General features: G+C 49.3%; 8 protein-coding genes across 8 annotated transcripts; 5 read left to right on the top strand and 3 right to left on the bottom strand.

Moving 5' to 3' along the window:
- Positions 1-586: 586 nt before the first annotated feature.
- On the top strand, positions 587-5,122 carry Z518_06110 (uncharacterized protein; the record flags this gene model as incomplete). The annotated part of the gene is made up of 10 exons (XM_013416920.1): positions 587-730; positions 789-1,147; positions 1,208-1,351; positions 1,405-1,551; positions 1,603-1,802; positions 1,859-2,056; positions 2,112-2,639; positions 4,188-4,752; positions 4,830-4,857; positions 4,934-5,122. The coding sequence occupies 10 exons, from the start codon at positions 587-589 to the stop codon at positions 5,120-5,122; spliced, it is 2,502 nt and encodes an 833-aa protein (XP_013272374.1).
- Positions 5,123-6,181: 1,059 nt separating this feature from the next.
- Z518_06109 (uncharacterized protein) lies at positions 6,182-8,172 on the top strand (the record flags this gene model as incomplete). The annotated part of the gene is made up of 3 exons (XM_013416919.1): positions 6,182-6,220; positions 6,285-6,728; positions 6,778-8,172. The coding sequence occupies 3 exons, from the start codon at positions 6,182-6,184 to the stop codon at positions 8,170-8,172; spliced, it is 1,878 nt and encodes a 625-aa protein (XP_013272373.1).
- A 1,606-nt stretch (positions 8,173-9,778) lies between these two features.
- Z518_06108 (uncharacterized protein) lies at positions 9,779-11,176 on the bottom strand (the record flags this gene model as incomplete). The annotated part of the gene is made up of 2 exons (XM_013416918.1): positions 9,779-10,694; positions 10,761-11,176. 2 exons carry the CDS (start codon positions 11,174-11,176, stop codon positions 9,779-9,781), a joined length of 1,332 nt encoding a protein of 443 aa, XP_013272372.1.
- A 2,298-nt stretch (positions 11,177-13,474) lies between these two features.
- Positions 13,475-14,128, top strand: Z518_06107 (uncharacterized protein; the record flags this gene model as incomplete). Its single annotated transcript, XM_013416917.1, has 1 exon — positions 13,475-14,128. One exon carries the CDS (start codon positions 13,475-13,477, stop codon positions 14,126-14,128), a length of 654 nt encoding a protein of 217 aa, XP_013272371.1.
- A 1,501-nt stretch (positions 14,129-15,629) lies between these two features.
- Positions 15,630-17,009, top strand: Z518_06106 (uncharacterized protein; the record flags this gene model as incomplete). Its single annotated transcript, XM_013416916.1, has 1 exon — positions 15,630-17,009. One exon carries the CDS (start codon positions 15,630-15,632, stop codon positions 17,007-17,009), a length of 1,380 nt encoding a protein of 459 aa, XP_013272370.1.
- Positions 17,010-17,037: 28 nt separating this feature from the next.
- Z518_06105 (uncharacterized protein) lies at positions 17,038-17,721 on the bottom strand (the record flags this gene model as incomplete). Its single annotated transcript, XM_013416915.1, has 1 exon — positions 17,038-17,721. One exon carries the CDS (start codon positions 17,719-17,721, stop codon positions 17,038-17,040), a length of 684 nt encoding a protein of 227 aa, XP_013272369.1.
- Positions 17,722-18,240: 519 nt separating this feature from the next.
- On the top strand, positions 18,241-20,695 carry Z518_06104 (uncharacterized protein; the record flags this gene model as incomplete). The annotated part of the gene is made up of 2 exons (XM_013416914.1): positions 18,241-20,325; positions 20,381-20,695. 2 exons carry the CDS (start codon positions 18,241-18,243, stop codon positions 20,693-20,695), a joined length of 2,400 nt encoding a protein of 799 aa, XP_013272368.1.
- A 2,319-nt stretch (positions 20,696-23,014) lies between these two features.
- Positions 23,015-24,451, bottom strand: Z518_06103 (uncharacterized protein; the record flags this gene model as incomplete). Its single annotated transcript, XM_013416913.1, has 1 exon — positions 23,015-24,451. One exon carries the CDS (start codon positions 24,449-24,451, stop codon positions 23,015-23,017), a length of 1,437 nt encoding a protein of 478 aa, XP_013272367.1.
- Between the last annotated feature and the right edge of the window lie 667 nt (positions 24,452-25,118).

The raw sequence follows: 25,118 nt of genomic DNA, 5'->3' as shown, positions 1-25,118 counted from the left end.
CAATCTCGAAACGTCAGCTAGCCGGATCCACGTCGTGCTGAAGGATGGCCGTAGGCTGCTAGCATCACATATTGGGTAGTTCGCGTACATGTCCAAGATGGAAGACGAGGTACTCCACACCGTATCCGTGGAAGTCAACGAGAAGGGGAGTTGACGAATTCAACTGACTCTGCCCCTGCAAAGTCAAAAGGATATTCAAGCAGGACGGACAGAGTTGTGGAGGAACAGCTACTGGGGGAAAAAATGGAATGACTCGACTTCAACTGACTCGCCGGATACAAAAATGGAAATATCCACAAGGATTGGACAGCCTTGGGCCCATTCACCCCATGTTTTCAACCCCGTATTTTCAGTGAGCCCCCGTATCATATCGGCTATTCTCTGTCCAGTCCATAGCTGTGCAGCTAACAAGCCGAGGCCGCCGCCTGAATGACTAAAGGGTCCTCTCTGACCCAAAGGCGAGAATGTCTACTCACAGCAAGTACATATTTCCTTCAAAGACTGGAGGTTCCTCTCTTCGAATTGTGCGCCAAACGCATGTTTGCTTGAAGACTTATCGCTCGATTCGGGGACATCAAGTACCGCCATGAGTGTCATTCCACCGGAGAACACTGACCAGCTCGAACATGAGAAGCAGAAGGATGCCGAAACACATCATCAAACTGTAATGCAAATTGAACATGTCCCAACGAGAACCAGACCAAACGAGAAACTTCAAATCACTGGCACGGTGATCGCGGGAGAGGATTCCGAGCAAAATAACGGAAACAAGGACATTCAAACCAAAGACTGTGTGGACATTTAAAACCTTCGTCGCCACCGTCGCACTTTCTGGGCTCTACGTCGGCTCCCAAATACCTTTATATTTCGCAGGAGGATCACTTTCGTTCATCGCTGCTGATATCGGTGGCGTCGAGGCCTCAGAATGGCTCTCTGTGTCTTACGCCCTTGCTCTTGCTGCTCTTGCTCCCTTTTCCGGCTACCTCCAAGATCTTCTGGGCCGGCGTAACATCACACTCGGCGGCGGTGCTGTGCTGATGATGGGATGCATTGTTCTAGCAACCGCTCATCAATTCGGGCAGGGTATTGTGGGGATGAGTTTTGCTGGAGCAGGGGCAGCTATCGGAGAACTTACCGCTCTTGCGGGGTGAGTGTTCAACATTATGGGTACCTGTCTTCCATTACTTGGTCCTGACCTTGATATCAGAACATCCGAGTTAGTTCCTGTTAACCAACGAGGCACATATCTGGCTTTAGTAACCGCTTTTGTGTTACCATTTACACCGTACTTGATGTACGCACAGCTCCTGTCAACTTACCACACATGGCGGTGGGGTATCTGGATCTGCTTGTACGCCATTCCTTGTGTCCCCTTTTTTTTCCTGCACCGCTGACTAGAGATAGAATTTGGAACGGACTTTGGTGGGTTGTTATATTGTTGGTATATTTTCCCGAATCCCAAACTCGAGCCAAGGGGATGGCGGCGAAAGCCATCTTGAAGAGAATCGACTATCTTGGCGGCGTCCTGTCCGTGATGGGTCTGACACTGATGTAAGTGCAGACATCTAAATTTGAATTTTCCCCGTTATTCACATGAGTTAGACTGGTCGCCTTACAAGCAGGAGGATATTCTCATTCTTGGAGGAGCGCGTACGTTCTCGCACAGCTGCTGATTGGTATCGCTTTGCTGGTTGCATTTACCCTTTGGGAATGGAAATTCTGCAAAGACCCAATGATTCCACACGAGATGTTTGCAGGTCAACACATCGTGGGAATGGCATATGGAATTGCTTTTATTGCAGGTACGGCTCAAAGAATCCAGGATTGAGTCTCTGTCGGGACTGACTCTGGAGGACAGGCATGAACTTCTATGCTATGCTCAATTTCTTTCCACTGGAATTCAGCACAGTATTTGACCCCGACCCGGTCAAAGGAGGACTTCGAGGTTTGGCTCCGGGACTATCGACGACGATTGGTGCTGTCTTTGCAAACGCCGCTTTGTCATGGTTCAAGGGTCACAACAGAGAGATTCTGCTGCTTGGTTGCGTCATAATGAGTACATGATCCATGCCTCCCCTGGACTTATCACTTTGGGACTGACACTTGTATAGCCGCGTTCGCTGGTGCGTTTGCAGCCGTAACACCGGACAGGGAAGGGATGGCAATCGGTCTAGGGACCGTGACCGGATTCGGTGTCGGTTCAGTCCTGGTGCCGGCTGCCACTGTTGCTATCACCGTCACGCCCGACACTTCAATCGCAACATGCGTGGCCCTTTCCCTGACGGTCCGCTCCGTGGGAGGCTCAATTGGCTATGCAATCTATTACAACGTTTTCATCAACAAACTCACGACCAATCTCCCCGTCTATATTGCCCAGTATGCAATTCAAGCGGGATTACCCGTCACAGAAACCAGAGAGTTTGTTGAGACATACCTCGGTGCTTCAGATCAGATCATGACAGTCCAGGGAGTGACTGAGCAGATTGTCAACGCCGCTGTAATCGGCAGCCGGTGGGCTTACGCTGAAAGCTTGAAGTATGTCTGGTTGACAAGTATTGCCTTTGGTCGATGCGCGATCATTGCTTGTCTGTTTATTGGGAATATCTCGAAGTACATGACTAGCCGAGTGGCTGCGAAAGGTACGCCGCATTGCGTAATTAAATGATCGGAGGAAGCCTCAATTGAATGTACTCATCCACAGTCAAAGAAAAAGGCTTGGAACAGTCATGTCGAGAGAAGTCTCCCTGTCTCCCGCCTCCGCCTTCCTCCCCCTTTTTCTTGAGTGTCTCTCGCCTCCTCTATCGCCACGCTTATCACCTCCAGGCATCCCCGACTAAGCAATCCCCAATGTCTCCCAATCTTCTATGCACAATGTCACCTCGACATTGCTGGGATAGAAAAGGCATCAAAGACTACTGACGAAGGCTCCAAAATTCACATCGTTGCGGCCACTACTCGAATAGACTCTCATTCTTCCATTTAGTATCCTTGATCTAAAGCCCATCGATGCAATCATGGTGGGAAAACCCATCTCTGGCATGGTTCCGAGAAAATGATGGACCGAGAAAGGACACGTCGAAATTTTCGCTTGGGACGATTGTCTATTACTGTGAGAGTCTGCAAATAAGATTCTGTTTAGGCAGTGAGCAATCACGAATGTGTCCTTTCTCTCTGCTGAGGAACAATCTAGAGATTGTGACCAAGCCTCTAGGAGCGCTCTTGACATCCTTGCTCTTCCACCTCGTGCTTGCTCTCCATAATGCCCGAACCGAGATCGTACGGGACAGCTGCGTAGATGTGGCCCTATTAGACTGCTTCCTTCGCTGTAAATTGTATGTCTTGCTGCACTCAATAGTAGCGGGAGATGCTAGCTTTGAGTGCGGAACGCCTTCAGGATGGCTGGCAGGGTGGCTGGCAACATGGCAATAGCAAAATTTGAGAAAATGGTTGGTTACACTACATTTGCCTGCAGTAGCTCTCGTGACAAGAAAGCAGCAACTCCGCTTCCATCCATTCATATCACTGAGACACCCTACTCCCGAGTTACTGTGGGCTTTCAGCCTCAATACCTCAGACCACTAAAGCGTCGCCACGGGCCAGCAATTTCGCAGAAAGCCTAGATACGGATATCGGTTGCCAAAGAGATTGTGGACAGATGCAGTCAGTAAGTTTAAGTTTCTGCAAAGTAAATTGGTTCCATAATTTCATTCACTCATACGGTCTCAATGCCCTATGTCAGGACTTCAGGGGTTTAGATAGGCACTCCAAGCCAGCAGTGTCAAGAAACGCTTCCTTACCACTTCGCTTCCAATAGAGACAAGACACATCCATCTATTGCATCAACCCTGCATCATTTTCGACAACATACAGAATGTTGAATTTCAAGGATGCTACTCACAGTAAGTATGCCGTTCTGTGCAGAGTTTACATCGTACTTGACGGCTTGGGCTTTCTACTGCTTTCCACATCAAAGACAATGAAGAGGTTAGCAACTTCAACATGGCTAGCTGAAGGCAATGGACAATTCAATGATTTCGTAGATATTCTCACACCATTAATCCTGCTTCAATCTAGGGATCACGAAGAAACCCTGAATGTCATAGATCAGTTGAGGTCAGAAGGTATAAGCAAATATGTCAATCTGCCACAGTTGATTGTGTGGGGCGACTAATCCTCAGGCATCTCAGGCGTCGGATCCCTAGCGAAAGACAATGTTGGCACTCATTTCGCCACCGAACCCATCTTGAGACGCTCACTGAATATGAGCATCACTGCATCTATTCGCCCAGATGAGGATCGTCCTGCTGCCCAGGAAGATCGAATCAGAAATTTTAAGTCCATCCCAGTTGACCCGAGATGCTTCGAAGGAATCGTCAAAGAAGTGGGAAATTGTATTGAAGTAGGTCAAGAAGGCCATATCTTCTCGAAAGATGTTCTTCGGATGGAAATTTCAGGTCCAACGCAGCCTCATTTAACTCTTGTTGACTTACCTGGCATCTACCATGCACCTGACGAGCATCAGAATGCCGAAGGAGTTGAATTGGTGGAATCATTGGTACCGTCATACATACAAACGAGCGAAGTGTCATCATGGCAGTCGTTTCTGCCAAAAGCGACATTGCACTCCAAAAAGTTAGAGCATAAACTCCCCAGGTCGACTCGAAAGGACACCGAACTATGGGCATCATCACCAACCTGGTACTCTCCCGCAAGACTCCGACATGGAGCGATCCTTTCTTCAACTAGCCGAGAGTAAGCGGCTCCCGTCCAGACTGGGATGGCATTTTCTCAAGAACAGAGAACACATGGAGCAATATTTTTCCCTCCAGCAATGCCACGAATCGGAAGCCAAGAGTAGTACGTAAATTCACGACGAACTCACTCCCTCATTTGGACCGAGTTGGTGCCGCCATATACTCACCCCGGCTCGCAGTGGATGTTCGCGAAATTTACGAACACCATTCCGCACATGACATTGTTCGTTTTCTTCAGTGATTCTGTTCGGGAAGGCTTGCCCTCATCTACTTCAGAATGCTATGTCAAGCTCTATTCTTGTCCAGAAAAGGCTTCAATACAATATTTACCGAGCCATTTCGCGCCAACCCGAAGAGTGCTCAGTTAGTCGTTACAATCATTAGCATATCATTCCATCACGCTTCCGGGGTCTCAATCAAGCGAGCAGCGGGAACAATCGCGCTACAGACGGCTGCGTGTCACAAAGGACCAAGATTGCATGCATGCTTGGGCAGATGAATCAGCACTACGGCACGCGCGATCGCAGCTAAGCGACATTCATGGTGGATCCCTTGCATGATCGTTTGTGCAGCAGGGTCCTTCTCACGAGCACGTACGTGGGCGCTGCTCAGTAGCGTGAGAACGATGCTCAATACGATATCTGATGGTAGCCCAGAAACCTATGCCCCGTGGACTACAGATGAGCCATTGTAGAACCGTGTCGCGCATCGTTGACCTCACGGTATTTTTGGATAAGCGCAGAATTGGGCACCTGTTGAAGGCCTAGAATGCCATCTGCTCCGAGCTCTTGTTTATTGGGTATGCTGGCTCGGACGTAAGCTCTCTAGTTAGTCCTCCTCGACATAGCTTTCGATGCGCAGCCCGGGGAGCCTAGCTGGGTGACGGAATACGAGATGTGCAGAATTTACTTCACCGCCCGTGGAGCAGGTCGGGCCTCATAATTTTTGCCGCACTTCCATGCACAAGCTTATTCGGGGATGGCACGGTCCGAGATTAGTGAAAACTGAACGCCCCATCAGTTCGCGCCATGGTATAGGCCAATTGTAGAACGCTGATATGAGACAAACCTGTGACCAGACGAGAGCCAGGTGTACAGAACCAACGTATGTTGAAAAGGGTGCATCCCAGAGCGAGATGCACAAGCACTCAGCTGGTCTGCGGAGCACCTAGACGAACAAATGTGATTGCTACCCCGCTCTCGCGGCTTGTCAATCCTTCTTGTACCCAAACAAACTTCCTTGTGTCTCTTATTGCAGGGGCTCCTGCAGCAAACATCTCTATAGACTCGACACAGCGTGCCGCGGCCTGTCCTGCAACCCGCCATGAATATCTCCTCTGCGTGGTAGCATCCTTCCACCGGTTACCCCTCTCTTTCTCATGGGTTGAGGCCATCTATTTAGGTAGCTCAGACACTTGAGAGTTTTGTATGCTGTCATCAAACACCAAAGACAAGCAGCGCATGAAGGTTAGTTCCAGTCATCACAATCGCCCTTGGGTGAGTAGCCCTTGATCTGACCTTTTGCGGCCAGCGACAAGGCTCAACTTTTGGTCAGCGGCCTCACACCAGAGCGTTTGCCAAACTTCATGGGCTGAGAGTCAAAGATTTCACCCTTGAAGACCTCGACGTCGCCTCGGGCAAAACCCGCTCGCGACAAGTCTCACAGCCTCCAACGCAGCCGACCTCCCTGTCGAGCTCCCCGTTGCTACCATCACCAAAGGTTGGACAAGCTGGGGACACTGCTACGCAACCGCTGGGGACATTAAACACAATCCAAACTCGATCGAACAAGAGCAAGGAGAGGTCTTCGCTCGAGCTGTTGGGTGGAACTGACGCTCCCGAGTTACGGTCACAAAAGCGCCAGTCTCCGAAAGCGCGTCGAGGAGCCAAAGTTCAGCCTCAATCAAGGGAACTTCCCATTGGATCCAGCCCTCTTCGACCAGGGTTGGAGCAGGCGACAGACACAGAGAAACGGGTGAGAAAATATCTGGGCCTGGTGTGCTAATGGAGCTGACAGATGATAGGACACTGTCTCCGTCTGGCTAGACTTAATCAGCCCCGGCACTGTACAGACTTCTCACGATTCCACGCAGAGACACATTTATTCTCACACCGCATCGGTATCGGACCCAAGAGACATGGAATCTTCAAGTTCAGCTCAAACTAGCGCAAGTGTCGCTACTGAAGACGCAACAACTACGAATGTTAGCACGATCCGACATATCCCTTTCATGGAACATTTGGAATTCCGAGGCATCACGGATAAGTCTTCAAGTGACGAAAAACTTCAGAAACTTGGTCTAGACAAGAAGGTCCAAGACACGCCTTCACATGTCGAATTTGGGAAGTTCGAAAGTCTCCTCAGAGTGCTGGAAGACTATCTTAAGAAGCTACGGAAGTCAGTAAAGGATCAGTCTTCCGAAAATGGCCTCCCCGTTTATGATGCCTTGAGGCACGAGATAGGTCACTGGAGACCTGACACTGGGGACTACAGGCGATTTCCTCCAATGTCTCCCGAGGACTTTGCATGGGACAAAATACAATGCTCTACATCGAGTGAGGCCGATTTCCACCGGACAATTATGATCTCCATTATAGATCGCCTCGATTTTCGCAGTGTCTTCGCGTTTAGTTGCGAGGAACAATGGTGCATTGAAAAGCGGTTTTTGATAAAACCAACAAACCCTAACAGCAAGATTTCGCAGCCGAAACCCGACCTTGCCATATCGTTTCATCGAGGTGCATTCATTGAGTCGACACGTCTCGAATATCCCATCGAGCTAGGGAATTGCCTTCATCCGGGCAAGAGAGGACGCGAGCGATGGTTCCCTTTTCTCTTCATGGAAGCTAAAAGGGAGGATAGCTCGCTCCGTACCGCGTTCGAGAAGAATCTGTACAGCACAAGCCAGGCGCTCTCCAATATCTTCCAGTGGATGCGTCTAATCCCCGAGCTCCACCAGCAATTTTTCAAAGATGTTCGGACGTTCAGCATAGTTCTTAATAACGAAGATATGGTGTTAAGAATGCATCGCGCCGAAAGAGATAGAGGTGGTCAGCTTAGGTACGAATTTACGGAAGTAGCCAAAGTACGAGATTACAGCCGTGATGCCGCCTGCCACCTGGTTAAAAGTGTTTTATTGGACTATGGATTGCTACATCTACATCCCATCCTGAAAGACACCTTCCGGAAGGTTGCTGAGATGGATCCCTCAAGGGAGAGTGGAGCGAAGCGCAAGCAGGACTTCGTGGATGTACAGACAACCACGCGGATCATTGACGAGGACCAGGTGCCCGAGGAGACAGATACTCCTCGACTGCAGAGCATCAATACGGGGATATCCTTCGATGCCGACAATCTGACGTTGGCCGGGCCGGATAACGCACCCAAGCGGAGCAGGAAAAGTCGGGGTGGTCGATGATGGTTAAACTGTGGGTCATTTCCTTAACTCTTTGGGCTCCTTCGACTAAATGGAGCGCAATACATGAGGAATTAGGTAGCAGCGCAGGGGTAGGGATTTTACCAGGCTTACTGAGGCTTAGCTAAAATACTGTAGTATTCAGGGTAATTTTCGTCAGTACACCTGAAGGTCTTGGCAGATAAACCGGGTAGCTTCCCAGATGTGTCGATAGGGGTCGCTCAGCTAGAAGGTGCCTATCACACGGTCCCACTAGCCAGTCCAAGGGACCCTAAATTCTGGGTTGCTTTAGGCATTAACCCCCTAAAGTTCCAGGAGTTCACGCCTAGAAGATCACGTGTATAATTACGTGGTTTAGTTCTATACTAACGAAAACTGCCCTAGATACCCATAAGAGGCAGATTTAGCCGATCGCTTAGTGTACTACTTAGCGGTTGCTTAGTTAAAAACTCCTTAGGATCGTCATAGAGCTCCTGATTATACACACTACTCTCATCATTTTTTTAATTTGGGATTTACCTAGTTGTGGTTGGCGTTTTGTATCACGTGATAATACCAAGACCATTATGCTGACTAATCACGTGAGCTTGTAGCTCGGCAATGTCACGTGAGTACTGGGTTCACTCCATGAAGTACTAATGCCATCGGATCCAATCCGTCGACCACGTAGCCCCCGCCCCGGGGGGAAATCCCTATTCGATGGAAGTCGATCTCTTCGATATCGAGGTCGTCCATGGATTGGATCCAGTCTGTGGACAACTGCTATCGGATCTAATCCGTCGACCATATGATCCGGGGGAGCATCCTACTCGATAGAAAGTCGATATCGAGATGGTCCACGGATCGGTGACCGAGTGGGACTGGGGTCAGTGGCCGTGCGGCGCAGCCTCCCGGCATGATCGGATCCAGGTGAATTACTTGCTCAAGAAAAGCCGAAAGTCAAGCAGTACGACAAGCTCAAAGAGTACAAAAGGCCCCAGAGACTGAGAAACATAAGCGAGACGCAGCCGAAGCGAAGGCGCAGCGCTTACGAGTTAAAGAAGCGACTCAAAAGGTTATGAAATCAAAGAAAAGACCATTCGAAGTTGATGAGTCAAAGAGGCCGAAAAAGATGCCTCGTACCCAGGCGTCTCGTAGTCGTTTCGCTACGAATTCGAATGATTTGACAGACCTAACAGACACTATAATTGTGCGACCTACGGACAGCACGCTTACGACAGTAGATTCCGTACAGCTATCGAATCGCATACGAAACGCTGGTGGGAGGCTGATTCCGCTTCCATTATGCTCTGGGCACAATTCGCGACTACCCTGACGTTTTCTATAATAGGCAGATTCTATAGATTCTCATCATTACCATACTGGCGTACGAAATTAACTCGATTGTTGTGGCCTATGCTATTCGCATACGAAGTGCGCGTGTGTGAGTGGTGTGAAAAGTGGGAATTACGTAGGGGGACTATGTTAGTCAACTGTGCGCCTTGTTTGCCGAGGTAATGTCATTTTCTTTTATCATGTAACCCATAGATCATATCCTTCCTGCAGAGACGAAATCTTGTAACATTTCGCGGAAACGTCTTCCTTCCTCCCTTCTTTTCTCATGTTCCGTTCACGATGGATTCGGCGTTTTCTGACTCAAGCTCTCCGCTGACTTCGTAGAAGATGCAGTTACGTCCGGAATAGACTTCGACGTGAGCTTGAAGCCTCGCCCATACCGTTCCCGAAAGTCTGAAATGGGGCCGTTCTCCACTCCATCGTTTGGAACAGATGGCGTATCGCCTCGCGAAGGCGGGCCGCCCTCATTTCCGGGATTCCGGATGCTAACGCTTGTCATATCCCGTGATAATTGTTGGAGCGAGACATCACTGAGGTGGCCTCCGACCTGCCTCGTTCTCCACCCCAATCCTCGATTTTTACCATGAATAATATTCCCGTCGGTTGAAATCATAAATTGTACGGCATCGCCCGTAGCGTAGTTGTCAATGATGCTGATGCTTTCCTTTAAATGGCTATCTGCCTTGGAGCAGATATCCATGCACTGGCGGGTCGTCTCCCACTCCTCCCGCAGCCTTGCAAGATCGGCAACGTCGTCCTCAGACGTCATCACTGTCTTAGATTTGGCCACCAATCGGTCCATTAGATCTTGCATATGCCTTTCCAGCTTTCCCGCCGTAAGATTAAGGTGGTTCTTGCATTCCTGCAAACCCCCATTGGTGACTAGTTCGGGGAAGTCATTTGGATCAGTTAGTTCGGGAGAGCTGCCATGGCTCTTGGGCATGAGCTGAATCTGACTAATGTGGTCGGACAACTGGGCGCAGATTTGGAGACATCTTTGCGTGCTTAACTGCTCCTCCTTTATGCGTCGCCGTTCTGCCGCATCTGAATCAGACTCGGTCACGGTTTGCTCAAATATAGTCTCGAGCTTTGCGTCGATATTTTCAAGATGAGCCTCGAGTTCAGCAGAGGCCGTCTTGATAAGTTCTTTGTAACTTTCGAGGTTTTCGGCATTGACGGAGGATTTGCGACTGATCAGGTGGAAGAAAAAAGGGGGTTAGAGCTACTTGGCCATGCACAGGAAGTCAGAGACTTACAGGCTTGCGTCGGTGAGAGCAATATTGATGGTCAACTTGTATCCGGACAGTAGTCGTCTGAAGCTATCGATGTCCTCGCCCATATACCTTAATTTGGCCCAGTCTCGAAAGCTCGTCCGATTGTCATTGGACCGCGACGAACATTTCAAAATTTCCTGCTCAAACTCTTTGCAGGCATTGCCGCATCGTTGTAAGGGAAGGTCGAGCGCAGCGAGCTCGACATCAGCATTGGCACCGATTGTCTCGGCGAGCGAGCCTAGAACCCCGCTCAAAGCCTCCAGTTCCTCTATGAGATCGCGTACGCGTTTGAGATGAGATTGAAAGCTCCGGACCGTGTTGTAAAGTGTGATGCAAGACTGGAAGGCGAAGGTAGCCAAAGCCAGCAGTCCGGAAGTCGCACCTATGGGTTCTGCCATCGGGTAAATTAGTTCGACGCGAGGGATGAGACAAGCGGAGACAAGGCAAGAAGTTTGATGGCTTACGGCGAAGAGTCGCGGGATCGGGCTGCGATTATATATCGACATGGGGCAGCTCATTGGTAGCTGCGAGTTCCAATCAGACGCAGATGTAAGCGCCCATTTAATTGGCGTGTTGGAAGGGCATCGTGACGGGGAAATTTTACAGGCCATTATCGTTTGGAGGCGGGGGTTCGCTTTTCAGGGCCGTTGCGCCGGAGTTATTTTCAACGCGGAACTTTGATTCGTCCCCCCCAAGCGGTGTGGGATTGGCGGCTAACCGGTGAGTCGGTCAAACATTTGCCTCCCATCGTTTCATCCAACGTCCCGCAAGAAACAAGGTACAGTACATGACATAGGATGGATCGTATGATGGTTTGTCGCAGGCTGGGTGGGGGAAGTGAACACCTCAAGGAAATCTTGCAGCACCGCTTTCCCTACACCATTAAGCGTCCCTATCTATCCAGCAACACTCGGGTCTCTCTATTACACTCACTTCCACAACGTCTGCGGGAAAGCCCAATGGCTACACATCTAGTTTACCTTCGCGTCAACCACACCGGGCACAGGGAGAAGAGCATCTGCCCAACGACGGTGTCCGTTATCCCGATCCACCACAACGACCCATTATCACAGATGTATTCTTTGAGTCGTCCTTTTGCCACCATCTTCGTACTACTGGACTGACGTCCTCGCATGCTTTTCTCAATCAGAGTAGAGTTTAGGTGTATCCGCAGGGCTGCATTACTCGCTGTGCCGTCCCGTGCTCGAGGTTTTGTCGTTCATCGATTATTTGAATCTCTTCTCTGCAAGACACAGGAATTCGACTCGAGGACGCGAGGACAGGCTGCGTGCCATGCCAGGACGTGTAAGGGGTCCGAGTGGGGGAAATTTGGGCTTGCGGCCCGTTTGGGTGCCCGCTTGGGTACCCGCACGCGCGCGCAGCAAGACCGTTCGTGAGGGACACCCACATCTCTGATGAGTTTGAATACAGTACCATCCCGGCGGTGCTGGCTTCTCAGAATTTCTGTGTTGACACCACGCCACTTACTATACGCCGCAAACTGTGGTCTTGAGGGACCGCTGATTTGCGAGGCATGCTAAAACTTCACAGTTCATTGAAATGGGTTGTCCCAGTCCTTTCGTCGCTCCACCTGGCGGAGGCTAGGAAAGCTACATGGGGAACAACAATTTGAATGTGTACGAGACGGCGAAAGCATCGGCATCCCATTTCCTTTAGCCGTGTCAGGTTCAAGTGCCGTAAAGGTACCAACAGGGACCGAATTGCAACTGCGCGCCTGAGACCCCCTTGAGGAGCCGCAAGTCTGGGGCTCCAGCAAGATGAATAACCCCCTCGGAGCCCAAGACACCAGACGCTTCCATGTAGATCGTCTAATTGGTAGTTGGGAGTCCGACAATATCGGATCTCAAACGAGCATTCGTGGAGCCTCGAGTTGCTGGACTCTAAGTTTCCCACTCTCGTCGAACAAGTAGTGTCGTTAAATCCTGGCGCGTAATTCTAAGGGGAGGGGAAAAAGAAACCCGCGCGGGTCGATATGTTCATCTTCCGGTCTTCCTCCGAGCGGCCATTCTGTTCGACCTCGTTGGACGAGATGACGGCTAGATCGCGCCGCTCTGCGGGCAACATCGTGTAATCGTCTGGGTTTCTGGCTCCCTCTTTTAGGCGAAACGGCCGATGGCCGAGGATGTTCCAGTTCGGGATCTTCTTCCACAACCAAGCCTATATTTTTCCAGCCGTCCAGCTTTGCCGGTCGCATCCGTGGGGACGACGTCGCCATTGATAGGGTCGCACGATGGCGTTGATGGTCGAACGAAAGGGAAGGTTGTGCAATGAAGAAGAAATAGACATTATGAAGATGAGGGTCTGGAAAGCTGGATGTATGAACTATCATAGTTTAAACATCGTTATGGTCAATGTGAGAGTACGCAAGCGCGATAAGAGCGACACCTTATGGTAGCATTCGTTTGTCAATGCCCTCGGTACGGATGGCGGACACTCAATTAATTTTGGACTCTGCGCCACTTTGAGGATGGCGTGCCTAGAACGCCAAGATTTCCATGGACATGAAGAAACAGGTTGAGGTGTCCAAGTTTCTTCAACCAGCAGTTCGAATTCATAAAAATCCAGGGTTTGTGCCTGAGAAATTTCGTTTGACGCGTTCATAATTGATTGGAATCCAATTTCAACATTTCAGACTTCCTTCTCAGAAAAGAAAAGAACAAACCAAAACACCTATCATGGCTTCTATCGACGACACATATACTCAACTCCCCCTACACATTGATCCCCAAACAAAACAAATTTCTATCCTCTCCTCGGACAAGACCCTTCAGGATGCCATTTCCAATCTGAACAGTCTACATGGCGCTCTCAAGTCCCTCGAGACCTCGAACAACGTCCCACCCCCCCCTCTCCCCGTCAATCCCAAACGATCCGCCCAGGTCCAAAAGTTAAGAGACTCTGCGGCAGCGGCGTCTCGTAAAGGCCAGCATGCGGACGCCATCCGCCTTCTCGGATTTGGCATAGATATGGCAGCAGCCCGACCAGGCTGGGAACCCATAAGTCGTGCTAGAGAAGAACTAGCCCTGATGTATCTGTCTCGCGCCGCAGCACATGCAAGTGTTCAAAACTGGGTGGAGGGTCTTAAAGATGCTGAGTGCAGTTTGGAATGTAAAAGAGGCCCTGGTATTGGCCCGAATGGAGAAAAAGTTCCTGGGAACGCCAAAGCATACATTGTCGGAGGCAGATGTCTGATGGAGATGGCTCGCTGGGCCGATGCCGTTGAATGGCTCGAGAGGGCGATCCAGATGGAAGGAAAGGAAGGTGATGATGGCCGAGAACTCACCAGACAACTAGCAGAATCGAAAAAGCACATAAAAGATGCGAATTGAAAACCCTGCAGCAAACGGAACTCAGCCAATATCACCGCCGATGGGATTTTCCGGAAATTGTCATTTTGGACATTCTTCGGCAGATTGAGGATGATTAGATGGTTGGCCTTCACCTGTGATCCTTCCTCCATCACTTATTCACACGATGTGTCCATCAGGATGACTATTGTCGACAGGACAACCGATTGGCTTTCAGAAGAACGCCGTATCCTCCCGCGAAGGATCCGTATACGATCGAAAAGGTTGCCAGCAGAACAATACCTGAGGTGGATTGCTGTGACACCAAACCCCAGAACAAGAAGACTGGGATGCACGTCCCCAGCGCGGAGAGTAAGGACACTGTCGAAATCGACCATGGTCGCTATCCAGGTCAAATCGAGTTGCCATCACTCAGCAATCCAAAGCAAAAACTAGCAATGATGCTAGAGGCATTCAAGGCAGCCACTATCAACGCATTTTTGGAGTGACGTCTGAAATCCAACTGTCGAGGGGAGAAAATCCAAACAGCAATGGAGTACCTGCTCCGACCGCAGATTTGACTGACAAGATGACCTCAAATATGAATCCTTTTCGACAGACAAACCATGCATCGAGGAAAAATGGTGCTAGGAATGAAAAGCAGCAGCGTGGTTCCAAAGGTCATGAATTACACCCTGGGCCACCACAATATGTCAGACCTCTTTGCTGAATGAAGAGAGAAGCAAGCTGCGGACTGAAAGGATGATTCCGATTGTGACTGCATATTTCCGCAGATGTCCATATTGGTTGATAGAGAGACCAAACAAAAGTAGCATAGATAGATAGATGGCGCCCCGAAATGTCAGCCGGGATACATCCAACAACGAATACGCTTACATCCAGAATTGTTCCAATGATTCCTATTGGGCTAATATCGCTGTGATGGTCCAAAGTCGAATATTCTTGGAACACACCATACCATATGTGAAATTCTGTTCCAAATCATCAATCACGTTGCTGCGCTGTGCCATTTTGTATTCGTATGACAACCTGCCCTAGGCTGGAAGCTGCAGAAGTGAGCAAACCAGAAGCACCATATTTGCCTGTTCTCCCAAGATCTGTAGGCGTTGGTGAGTCATGGGACTTAATTGCAGGTTCTTCATTTATATTGGGCTGGTTTCGCGATACGATCTGACTGCCCTCCACCTCTTCTGTGATTGACATGTTTTGAATAGAGCTGGGTTTGAAGGATTCGGGTTCTTCCCATATATATCCATTTCAGTTGTGGTATTTATGATATAATATGACTCGTAGTTGATCAGAGTCTTCACAATCGTTATACCCAAACATTCTCCTTTGCTTGTTGATTAGCCCATCTCAATGGGATTTCAGCGAATCCTACAAATGAATTCTGGATTGGGCTAAACTGGATCGTTAACATCGTCTTGCCGGTGGGGAAAACTTTCATGCTCAATCCTCTTTCCTCCTCAACGAAGGCAGTTAAAATAGAAATCGGCACACCGGGACGCCTTTCGAAGTCATCATGGATCGTGATGGAGAAGAAAGAGCTCTCGTTGAAAAATTATCAAACGCATTCGAGCCCTATCTCAAGGCACCCCATGAGTTGGAGAGGATTCGAGACTCGATACGTTCATATATGGCGACGCTTATCGAGGAAATTTCCCATGAAAAATCTGCCGAGGTAACAGAGCGAGAAGAGAATGGCTCAGGGCCATTGGTTGATGGCTTGAGAGGTGAATATCTCAAGGCTCTCCGGGCAAATCTGGCCGCCAGACATCAATACGATGGCATTGCTTCCCAGGCCGAGAGCCACCTTCCAAACCTAAGCTTGCAGAATTCAGCAACGTCAAAACAAGACTTATCAGGGCTCCTGGACCAACATGTCAAACTGTTACGAGCGCAGAAACAACATGCGACACTGGTCACTTTGAAGGATGAGTTGGAGCATATCAAGCGCAGGAGACAAGCGGCCGTCCTGGACGTCCGACCAACTCCCGAAATGGCTTCTACACAGACGAACTCAGATACCGACATGACAATTCTCGCTGACTCAATTATCCGGTCTGTAAAAGCTCTTGAGCGCGCCGTTGTACAAGCACATCGTCAAGAAAACCACGAGAAAACGTCGCTAGAAAACACAAAGTTGGTGGCCTCCAACATGACCAACACAACTTCTCAGCTGCGTCTTCACGCCCTTTCAACTACGCGGAGAGAGCTGGCAGCCTGGGTCGAGGAGAGCTTGGAGATGTGTCAGGGCGAGAACAACGAACCGGACCACGTAGATATGGAAGATGCGGAATTCAACATTAGTGACTCGGAGCAAAAAATTGACCATCAGTACAATCTGTATCTTGAAGCACGTCAACGACTCCTCTCCGCAGTCGCAACTTTGAAGGCTCCTCTTCCGGAGACGAGCTCTCATGGCACGCTCAATGAGAAAGAAGTCAACCAACTATCTACAAATACGATCTTCACCAGTGAGGGGCACGATCTGTTGAACAAGGTTGAAAAGGACCTGCTCCCGGCCTCGCAACAACAAAGGGTTTTGCAGGGCCACCTGAGCTTTGCAGACGAACAGTTGGAGAATGAGATTTCAGATACGATCAACATGCTTGACAGGCTCCGTGATGAAAGCCAACTATTGCAGGCATTCCCCATTCTAGCTCAATCGAGACGATTTGAACATGCGACTTCTACGTTCGGAAAGCACTACGTCTCCGAGGTCGAGACCCACGATCAAATTTCAAAACGTATTGGGCCGTGGCTATTTGCGGCTGATGCAGCGGATATTGCTACCACTGGCACTATTGCGACGCATGTGGAACACGGGAAGCAAGCGATGGACTCTGTTTCGAGGAGTCTGACTGTATTGCAGCTTCTGAGAGAAGTGAACATGAGATGAGCTCGTCGACGAGATGGTCGGCTTGCCACTACTGCTCCTTGTTCCGAGCGAAGAAGAAATTGGCTCCCACCACCGTCAAGTTATTCTCGTGAGCCCAGTCTCTCACACCATGTCGGACTTTGCCATAGCCCCAGTGCCTTCTTTTCGACGGGGCTCGGAGATTCGAAGTGTCGCCTTCCAGAAGGACAAAAACATATCGGTGTGATCCCGTCTTCGGAGGTGGTCTTGGAGGATAATACTCTTCTACCTCTCCTGGCTTGATCTTCCGAATACGCGGTGGCGGCTCTCGAAGTGGCGCGGTCAAATTGGTCAGGATCCAATGACACATTTCAGACCATTTGGGGTTGTCTCGGGACTTGGCGTCTGGATCTGTGAGAACGAGGGTGAAGGTAGAATCCTCCGGTTCAATGGATGGAGGGCTAAGAGAACGGAAGAGGAATACGGGTCGCTTGGAGACTGATTCGACTGGAATATCGTTCCCTAGTAAGACGGTTTCATGGGACTTGGGGTAGGTAATGTCGAGGTAATAGGTTGGCTCGAAATCGTCGAGAACGTCGCCAATGACCTCGTTGGCAATAAGTGTGTCTCTGATGGTCGAAGTGAGTGTATATTCTGGTTCAATGACTGCTTGTTGGCCTTCATGAGCTGGAAGAGTCCATCCTCGGTCGGCTCGTAGAAGACCGGTGAGCGCAATGGTTGCTGTTAGATGCATCACGGCAGGGTTGAGAGTATTCTACATCGTGGGCGAGGTGAGATATATCACCGGCACCTCTTATTGTTTGTCGTCAGCTCATGTCGTAATTCGACCCCGCCTGCAACCTGAACTTGACGGTTCAACTCGCTGTGGCCGCGGAACGAAATCTGGAGAAGCAGGGGGCCGGAGACCGGGCGGAGTCTGACAGTGGTTTCTTCACAGAAATTTCGCGTCATTTGTGTCAGGAAATCTCATTTTCCACCTGAAGTTTCGTGGGACCTGTTGACTGCGGTTGCAACCCGCGTTTTTACAAGCACCGTAAACATGTGCCTGTCAATCTGAAACGGATCCAACAGTTCAACTTCCATCCCCATTTCCTTACCTTTATTAAATTCTATCTTCTTCTCTACCGCATCACATTCGCCTGCGCCAGCCATCCATCTCTTTTCCAAACCCACCACTCCTTCCCTCCATCGCGCTGCCAACTTTTTTCATCTCTGAACGAACATCACTTAAACAGCCACGGTCGTCGACGACATGACCACCCTCGGCGACGACCTCCTCCGCACCGTCAACAAACTCCAAGATCTCGTCTTTAATACGATCGGAAATGACTCTCTCGATCTCCCCCAGATAGTCGTCGTTGGCTCCCAATCTTCGGGAAAATCCTCTGTCCTTGAAAACATCGTCGGCCGAGACTTTCTCCCTCGAGGCAGCGGTATTGTCACTCGTCGACCTCTGATATTACAATTAATCAATATCCCACCCGATGATGATGGCATAAATGGCAATGACGAGATCCATGTCCCTCACACTGCCGCCAGCGTGGCAGAACACGGAGAATGGGGAGAGTTTCACCACGTCCCTGGCCGCAAGTTCGTGGACTTCAATCAAGTCAGAGCTGAGATCGAGAACGAGACGGCAAGAATAGCGGGAAACAACAAGGGCATCAACCGACAACCTATCAACCTCAAAATTTTCTCTCCGCATGTTTTGAACTTGACTTTGGTGGATCTCCCGGGTTTGACCAAAGTTCCGATCGGTGATCAACCGTCAGACATTGAGAAACAAACACGAAACCTGATATCCGAATACATTGCGAAACCGAACAGCATCATTCTTGCCGTCTCACCGGCAAACGTCGACATTGTCAATTCAGAAGCTCTCAAGCTTGCGCGTCATGTCGATCCCATGGGAAGAAGGACCATTGGCGTCCTCACCAAATTGGATTTGATGGATCATGGTACAAATGCCCTGGATATTCTGTCTGGTCGCGTGTACCCGCTCAAACTTGGATTTATCGGTGTCGTCAACCGGTCGCAACAAGACATCCAAACCCGAAAGCCAATGTCAGAAGCTCTCAAATCCGAAGCCGAATTCTTCAGACACCATCCGGCATACCGAAATATGGCGACCAGATGTGGAACACAATACCTTGCGAAGACTTTGAACACCACTCTCATGTCACATATTCGCGATCGCTTACCAGATATCAAGGCCCGATTAAACACCTTGATGGGACAGACACAGCAAGAGCTGGCTAGTTACGGGAGCAAACAATTCAGCGGGAAAGAACATCGCGGCTCGCTGATTCTACAACTGATGACTCGTTTCGCAACCTCATTCATCTCCTCGATTGATGGTACATCATCCGAAATCTCGACCAAAGAGCTTTGCGGCGGCGCCAGAATATATTACATTTTCAACTCGGTCTTTGGCAATTCTTTGGAAACCATCGATCCGACTCACAATCTCTCCGTGCTCGACATCCGAACCGCCATTCGAAATTCCACCGGCCCTCGACCGAGCCTTTTCGTTCCCGAACTTGCATTCGATTTACTGGTCAAGCCTCAAATCAAGCTTTTGGAAATTCCCAGTCAACGATGTGTTGAATTGGTCTATGAGGAATTGATCAAGATATGTCATACTTGTGGGTCGACAGAGTTGTCAAGATTTCCCAGATTACAAGGCAAACTCATTGAAGTGGTATCGGACCTCCTCCGCGAGCGATTGGGGCCTTGTTCTAGTTATGTCGAGTCTCTAATTGCCATTCAACGGGCATACATCAATACTAACCATCCTAATTTCCTTGGCGCCGCCGCAGCAATGTCATCAGTCATTGCCAGCAAGAATGAAAAGGACAAGAAAGCAGCACAAGCGGAAGAGAGAAGAAAACGAGAAAAACAACGAATAAAGCAACTAGGCATAAATGGCGCTGCCACTCCAGATGATGAAGAAGCCGACCAAGAAGACAAGCCAGCGGCCCTCCCCAATCGAAAACATCCCAACCTGAACAGAAGCATGTCTCCTGCTGTGACGCGAGAGAAAGAGAATGGAATAGGCGGCATTGCTGCCCCAACTGGATCTGCCGGGGCAGCAAGAGATTCGTTCTTGAATTACTTCTTCGGCAAGGAGGGAGGACTGCCATCTGGACTTCCTCCCGCTCCACCATCCACATCCGCTGGGCAACGGCATGTAAGCCATGCGGTGGACCCAAGTTTCTCACAGAGTATGCGCAGGATGAACCGAGGTAGCTTCACTGATCGGTCTCCCGTTTATCCTCCCCACATGAACGACGACTACGCGCCTGTTTCCGAATTTGGCGAATCAACATCTTTTTTCGTGAGCATTCCTGATATTCACATGCTTGATTGAATTTTTCTAACGAGATTTCTAGCCCGAACAATCCGCCGAACCTGTTCTCACGGATCGAGAAGCCCTCGAAACCGAACTGATCCGCCGACTGATCAGCTCGTACTTCAACATCGTTCGCGAAACGATTGCGGACCAGGTTCCCAAGGCTATCATGCATTTACTCGTCAATCATAGCCGGGATGAAGTGCAGAACCGCCTCGTCAGCGAGTTATACAAGGAGGAATTGTTTGGCGAATTGCTGTATGAAGATGACGGGATTAAAAAGGAGAGAGAGAAGTGTGAGAAATTGCTGACTACGTATAAAGAAGCCGCGAGGATCGTCGGGGAAGTGTTGTAGTGGAGTTGAGTCGTGTTTGTCTAAAGAAGAAAAAGGGATCGCGGTCCGGTGTGGTGCACAAAGAAAGAGCCTGATGAACTTTCATCTCTTCTCTGAGAGAGGAGGAAGAGTCTATCTACCTCTACCTCTCTCTTTTCTCGACTCAATATCCTCCCAGATCTGCCTTTGCTATTGCAATATACTCCACGGATCGTTCAGTTGTGATATCTATTCTGTTTCTGCTGCGTACATGGGATGGATGCTTCCGCCTGACCAATAATAACTCTCACCAATATGGAGGGAATGAGTAAATTGCTATTTTGTCATGAATATTCAAATGGACATGCTAGTGAAGACACCAGAAGGGAGGCCTTTTAAGTAGGGAGTTTCTGCTACGTAATGCGTATCGAACAAGATCATTTCCGATTGAGAATCGTTGATTCCATCGAACCCCAAAGGATTTTATGAGTTCTCATTCAGTAGTTTCGATTCTCCAAGGGCTGGAATAGAAACCTTGCTCTGGCCCGGTCCGAAGAGATCTGCAGGCTGAAACTTGGGATTTAGGATGATATAGATCCTCTCGCAAGACAGGTTCTCAATCAGTCGTACGGTCTGGGCTGCGTTCACACAGATTTTGGGAACCCAACGCCTCAGAGTCGTATTCCATTCATTCTTGATTGGTGAATGAGGTGAATAAGGGAAAAAAAAAAATTTATTTTCGCATGCTATCTCAAGGCGCAGAGGAAGTAGAAGGAACAGGAAAAACAGTGATGATGACTGGGAAAGAACGTTCAGACTCCGACTCCACGCTGGATGCGAAAGGGCAGTTTAGGTTTTCAGACTCCGTTGCTATCGATGTAATTGTAGGAATTGATTCCAGAATTGGCTCTGGCATGACAGGCATAGAAATGGCCGTTGTAGGAGGCAGGGTTCTTATCCCTGTGGACGCTTGATTTATTATCGTCGATGGAAACTCCTCTATGGCGACGTCCGTACCTGTCGTGTTCTGGGAGGATGGGTTCTCGAGGTCCACGGTGCTCGCTCGAAATGTACTGTTGCTAGCTGCACGATTTCCTTCGCCGGAGTCTGTCGTGGTTGAGTTCAAGCTGGACGAGATCGAATTCGAATTCGAAGACGAAGTTGAGTTCGACATAGACGAGAAAATCGGTGATGAAGAATTCTCGCTGTTTCCGGTATTGTAAGGGATGAGTCTTGCCAGATGCTGAGACTTTGCACCCCTTTTGTTCAGTTGATGTGCGTAGGAGTGCTTGTTGACGACAGATATCGAATTCTGGTTTCGCTTTTGCTTTCCATGTGTTCCAGCGCGTTGTGTGAAATTATTATCTCGATTTGCAACACTCGTAGTTGTCGGTCGTTCCAATATTGGTTCGTGCCGAATTATAATTGTTGCACTTGTCGGCGATGGAATGGAGTGTCGTCGAATTGTGATCTTTGGAAGTATCGATGTCACGGGAAGCGCCGATGACGACATCAATATCAGGAATATGGAGAGGAAAATGCCAAGATATAGGGGTGTCATTGTGATGGTAATATTAGTAGTATCTGAGATCAAATATTTGCTCAGGGGCCAGCCCTGGTTGTCAATTGTAATTCAATGGAGAGAAATGACGGCAAAAACCACGAGAGAAAGAGGAACGATGATGAGATGTGAAAATGTCAGGAGATATGAAAACACCTTCTCCGCTTTGTCGGTCAAGAGTCATCAACACGAGCATACCGCAGTTATCATCCATCAGCCACGGGACATCACAGGTGTCAGTCGTCCGTCGCCAACAGCCACAGGTCACGACCTGGCCCGGCCCTCTTTCATGCCGTAGTACAAGGATAAGTTGATAGATTGAGAAGAGAAGACCTCATGTCCAACCACAAGGTGGTCATGTCGAAAGTCCCTTTCGAGGCGTGCTGTAGTCCCGTCATTGACGGACGCGTTTGTCTGGCCGGTCATCAGGCCACGAGGAATGTTTGGCCGGTGATCAGTTCATGGAGATTTTGCTTGATCGTGACAAGCTTTACCGTTGCTGGAGGTTTGGGAGATGATTGGTGGTTTGTTGTTGAATGAAGGAACGTGAAACGGTTTTTGAAACGTGGAAGCCAGAAAAAAAGGGCGCGAAGAAATGCACCAAAGGGGTTGAAGTTAGATACATGCCCTAATACAGCTTAGCCCCCGCATAGCGAGTCTGAGAATTTATAGCGGCCAGCCTTATTCTTATGATGTTTGTGCAGTCATACGGATTTGATGCACAGAGAGAAAAGTCTCGTAGCAAGATCCATTCATCAGGACTGATCCAAGATGCCGTCTGTATTGCCCTCCCCTTCCCTTCAATAATAACTTGCTCCATCTCTACCATAATCCCGGTGTGTCCCCGGGAAAGCCCCTACCGGCTGCTTTCCATTCCCGTCTTCTTCGTCCGTGCTAATCCCATCTCCTAAGTTGTCATCTTCAGGTGGAGCTCGCATCGCCGCCAATTCATCCTCTTCCAAAAGGTTCGACTTCCATTTTTCGTCAATCGGCATATTCATCCCACTTGGCAGCATCGCCAACAGCGGTTTCCATTCCGGAATCAACTGGACATTGATCGTGTCGTTCTCCTTGTTCATTTTCTGGTCAAGATACTCCACAATCCGACCTTCTTCAAGCTTGCCCCCGTCCAGACCCCAGTTGGCACTTCCCTTCTCAATTCTCTTATCTTCTCTTCGTTCCATCCACGAAACCTTCAATTTCCCCATGCCGGATGACTTGGAGCCATCTTTGCCCACTTCAAGTCCGAGTTCATTCATCGCGGCCCGCAACCAGGCGATGCCCTTCCCCGTGAATCCAGAGAAATCCTCATCGAGTGCTTGAAACCGGCAGGCCTTGGCACGTGCGGCGCGCCGAATGCCATCGCAATATTCCAACAAGTCTTTTGAAACCTTCGCTCCTTCTGATTTCAACGCAACCGCAGCAACAGACGCGTGATCCGCCGCCCCGATACACAGTCGAGTCAACACTTGAGCACGAACCCGGGGAATCTGAGGAGCTTTAATCATCCATTCTCGATCGTCTTTGTTCCTGGACTGGATCAGTACAGCTGGGTAAGGATCATCTTTCAAAACACACAGCAGATTAAACTCTGCATGTGTTAAATGTTGTAAAGCCGACTGGACCGCCATAGATACATCCACTGCACTTGGAGGAAACGTAGGTGGACCTTCACTGGAGGAATTCGTCCTTAGAAGGAGATAAGAATGTATAGAATATGCCGTCTTCAAAGCTTTGGTGGCATTCTGGATCAATGCCGTCCGTTGTTCTGCCGTCGGATTGACGGACGCGTATAATCCCAGTAGCGAGTGTCGGGCAATTAAATTCTGGACCAGGGCTAAAGTATGATGGACGAAGAAAATTTCATAATCGAGTCCTTTGCCTTTGACACGTTCATTCTCACGGCCAGGAATGGGACTCGAACTGAGTGTAGGTCGCCATTCGATCTCGGGCTCTTTCGCCAATGTGATGTCGACTTCCTCGCCAGCAATAGGTTTGCCAGACAGTGCAAGATCCAGAGTCAGAAGGTAGCGTAGGTAATTTTGAATGGCGGAGGCTAGTGCTAATAGGTTATTTGCCTGGTCAGACGGAGAAAGTCTCTTGTGGCTTTTCAATGCAGCGCGGAGGATAGCGCGTTGAGATGTTGCTGAGCTGGGGAGGGAGGGATGGGTGGATGAGGCGAGGCTGGATTGGAATGAGATATTAGATGTAGTGGAGATCACGAATGGGAAGGGCATCTTTGTTCTTCGACATACACATCCGCTTCTTCAATAATTGATGCCAAAGATTATTATCTGAGGGTAGGAATGTTTTAACATTCAGTGTTGTAGGGTTGTCTTCAACTTGATTGCTGTTTTGCTCGGAAATCCGAGCCGCGCTTGGCTGCAACGGGCAACCTCGATGTAAAGGTACAAATATTTCTTAGTAAATTTCATACAAATGGAGGTACCCGGGTACAAACCATCGCTCTGTCTCTGGTCTCTTCTTTTATTCTCACCCTCGCCAGTGGAGGAAATCCAGGGAAAGAGTACAGCCAACTCTTTAGCCACTACGACTTAAATTTTACGCGAGGAGCCGTAGCACTGGCGCTGGTAGGAGTAGTCTACCCGCAAGGCTGAGCCAGTGAAAGGGGCTGGGATTCAAAATCATGATGTGGGCACTGGTAGCAGTATTGCAACAGATGCTATCTGCAATGGACATGGACATCTCCGAGGAATTCGGGTTTATTAATTCGACGAATGACCAGCATCACTCGCAAAGACCCCTAACCGTGATATGGTCAGGATACGCGGGTTAAAACCTGCAATGGCGCCCGAGTTCATGTTCGGCGAAAGAGGTTTCTAGTTCGATTCCCAACCCTATCGGACTTTCTATTCGAGTCAGATTAGGAATCGAACTTGGAAA

Source organism: Rhinocladiella mackenziei (genome assembly GCF_000835555.1).
Source record: "Rhinocladiella mackenziei CBS 650.93 unplaced genomic scaffold supercont1.4, whole genome shotgun sequence".
NCBI lineage: Eukaryota > Fungi > Ascomycota > Eurotiomycetes > Chaetothyriales > Herpotrichiellaceae > Rhinocladiella > Rhinocladiella mackenziei.
Note: the sequence above shows the minus strand (reverse complement) of the source record. Positions and strands in the feature narration are given on the sequence as shown.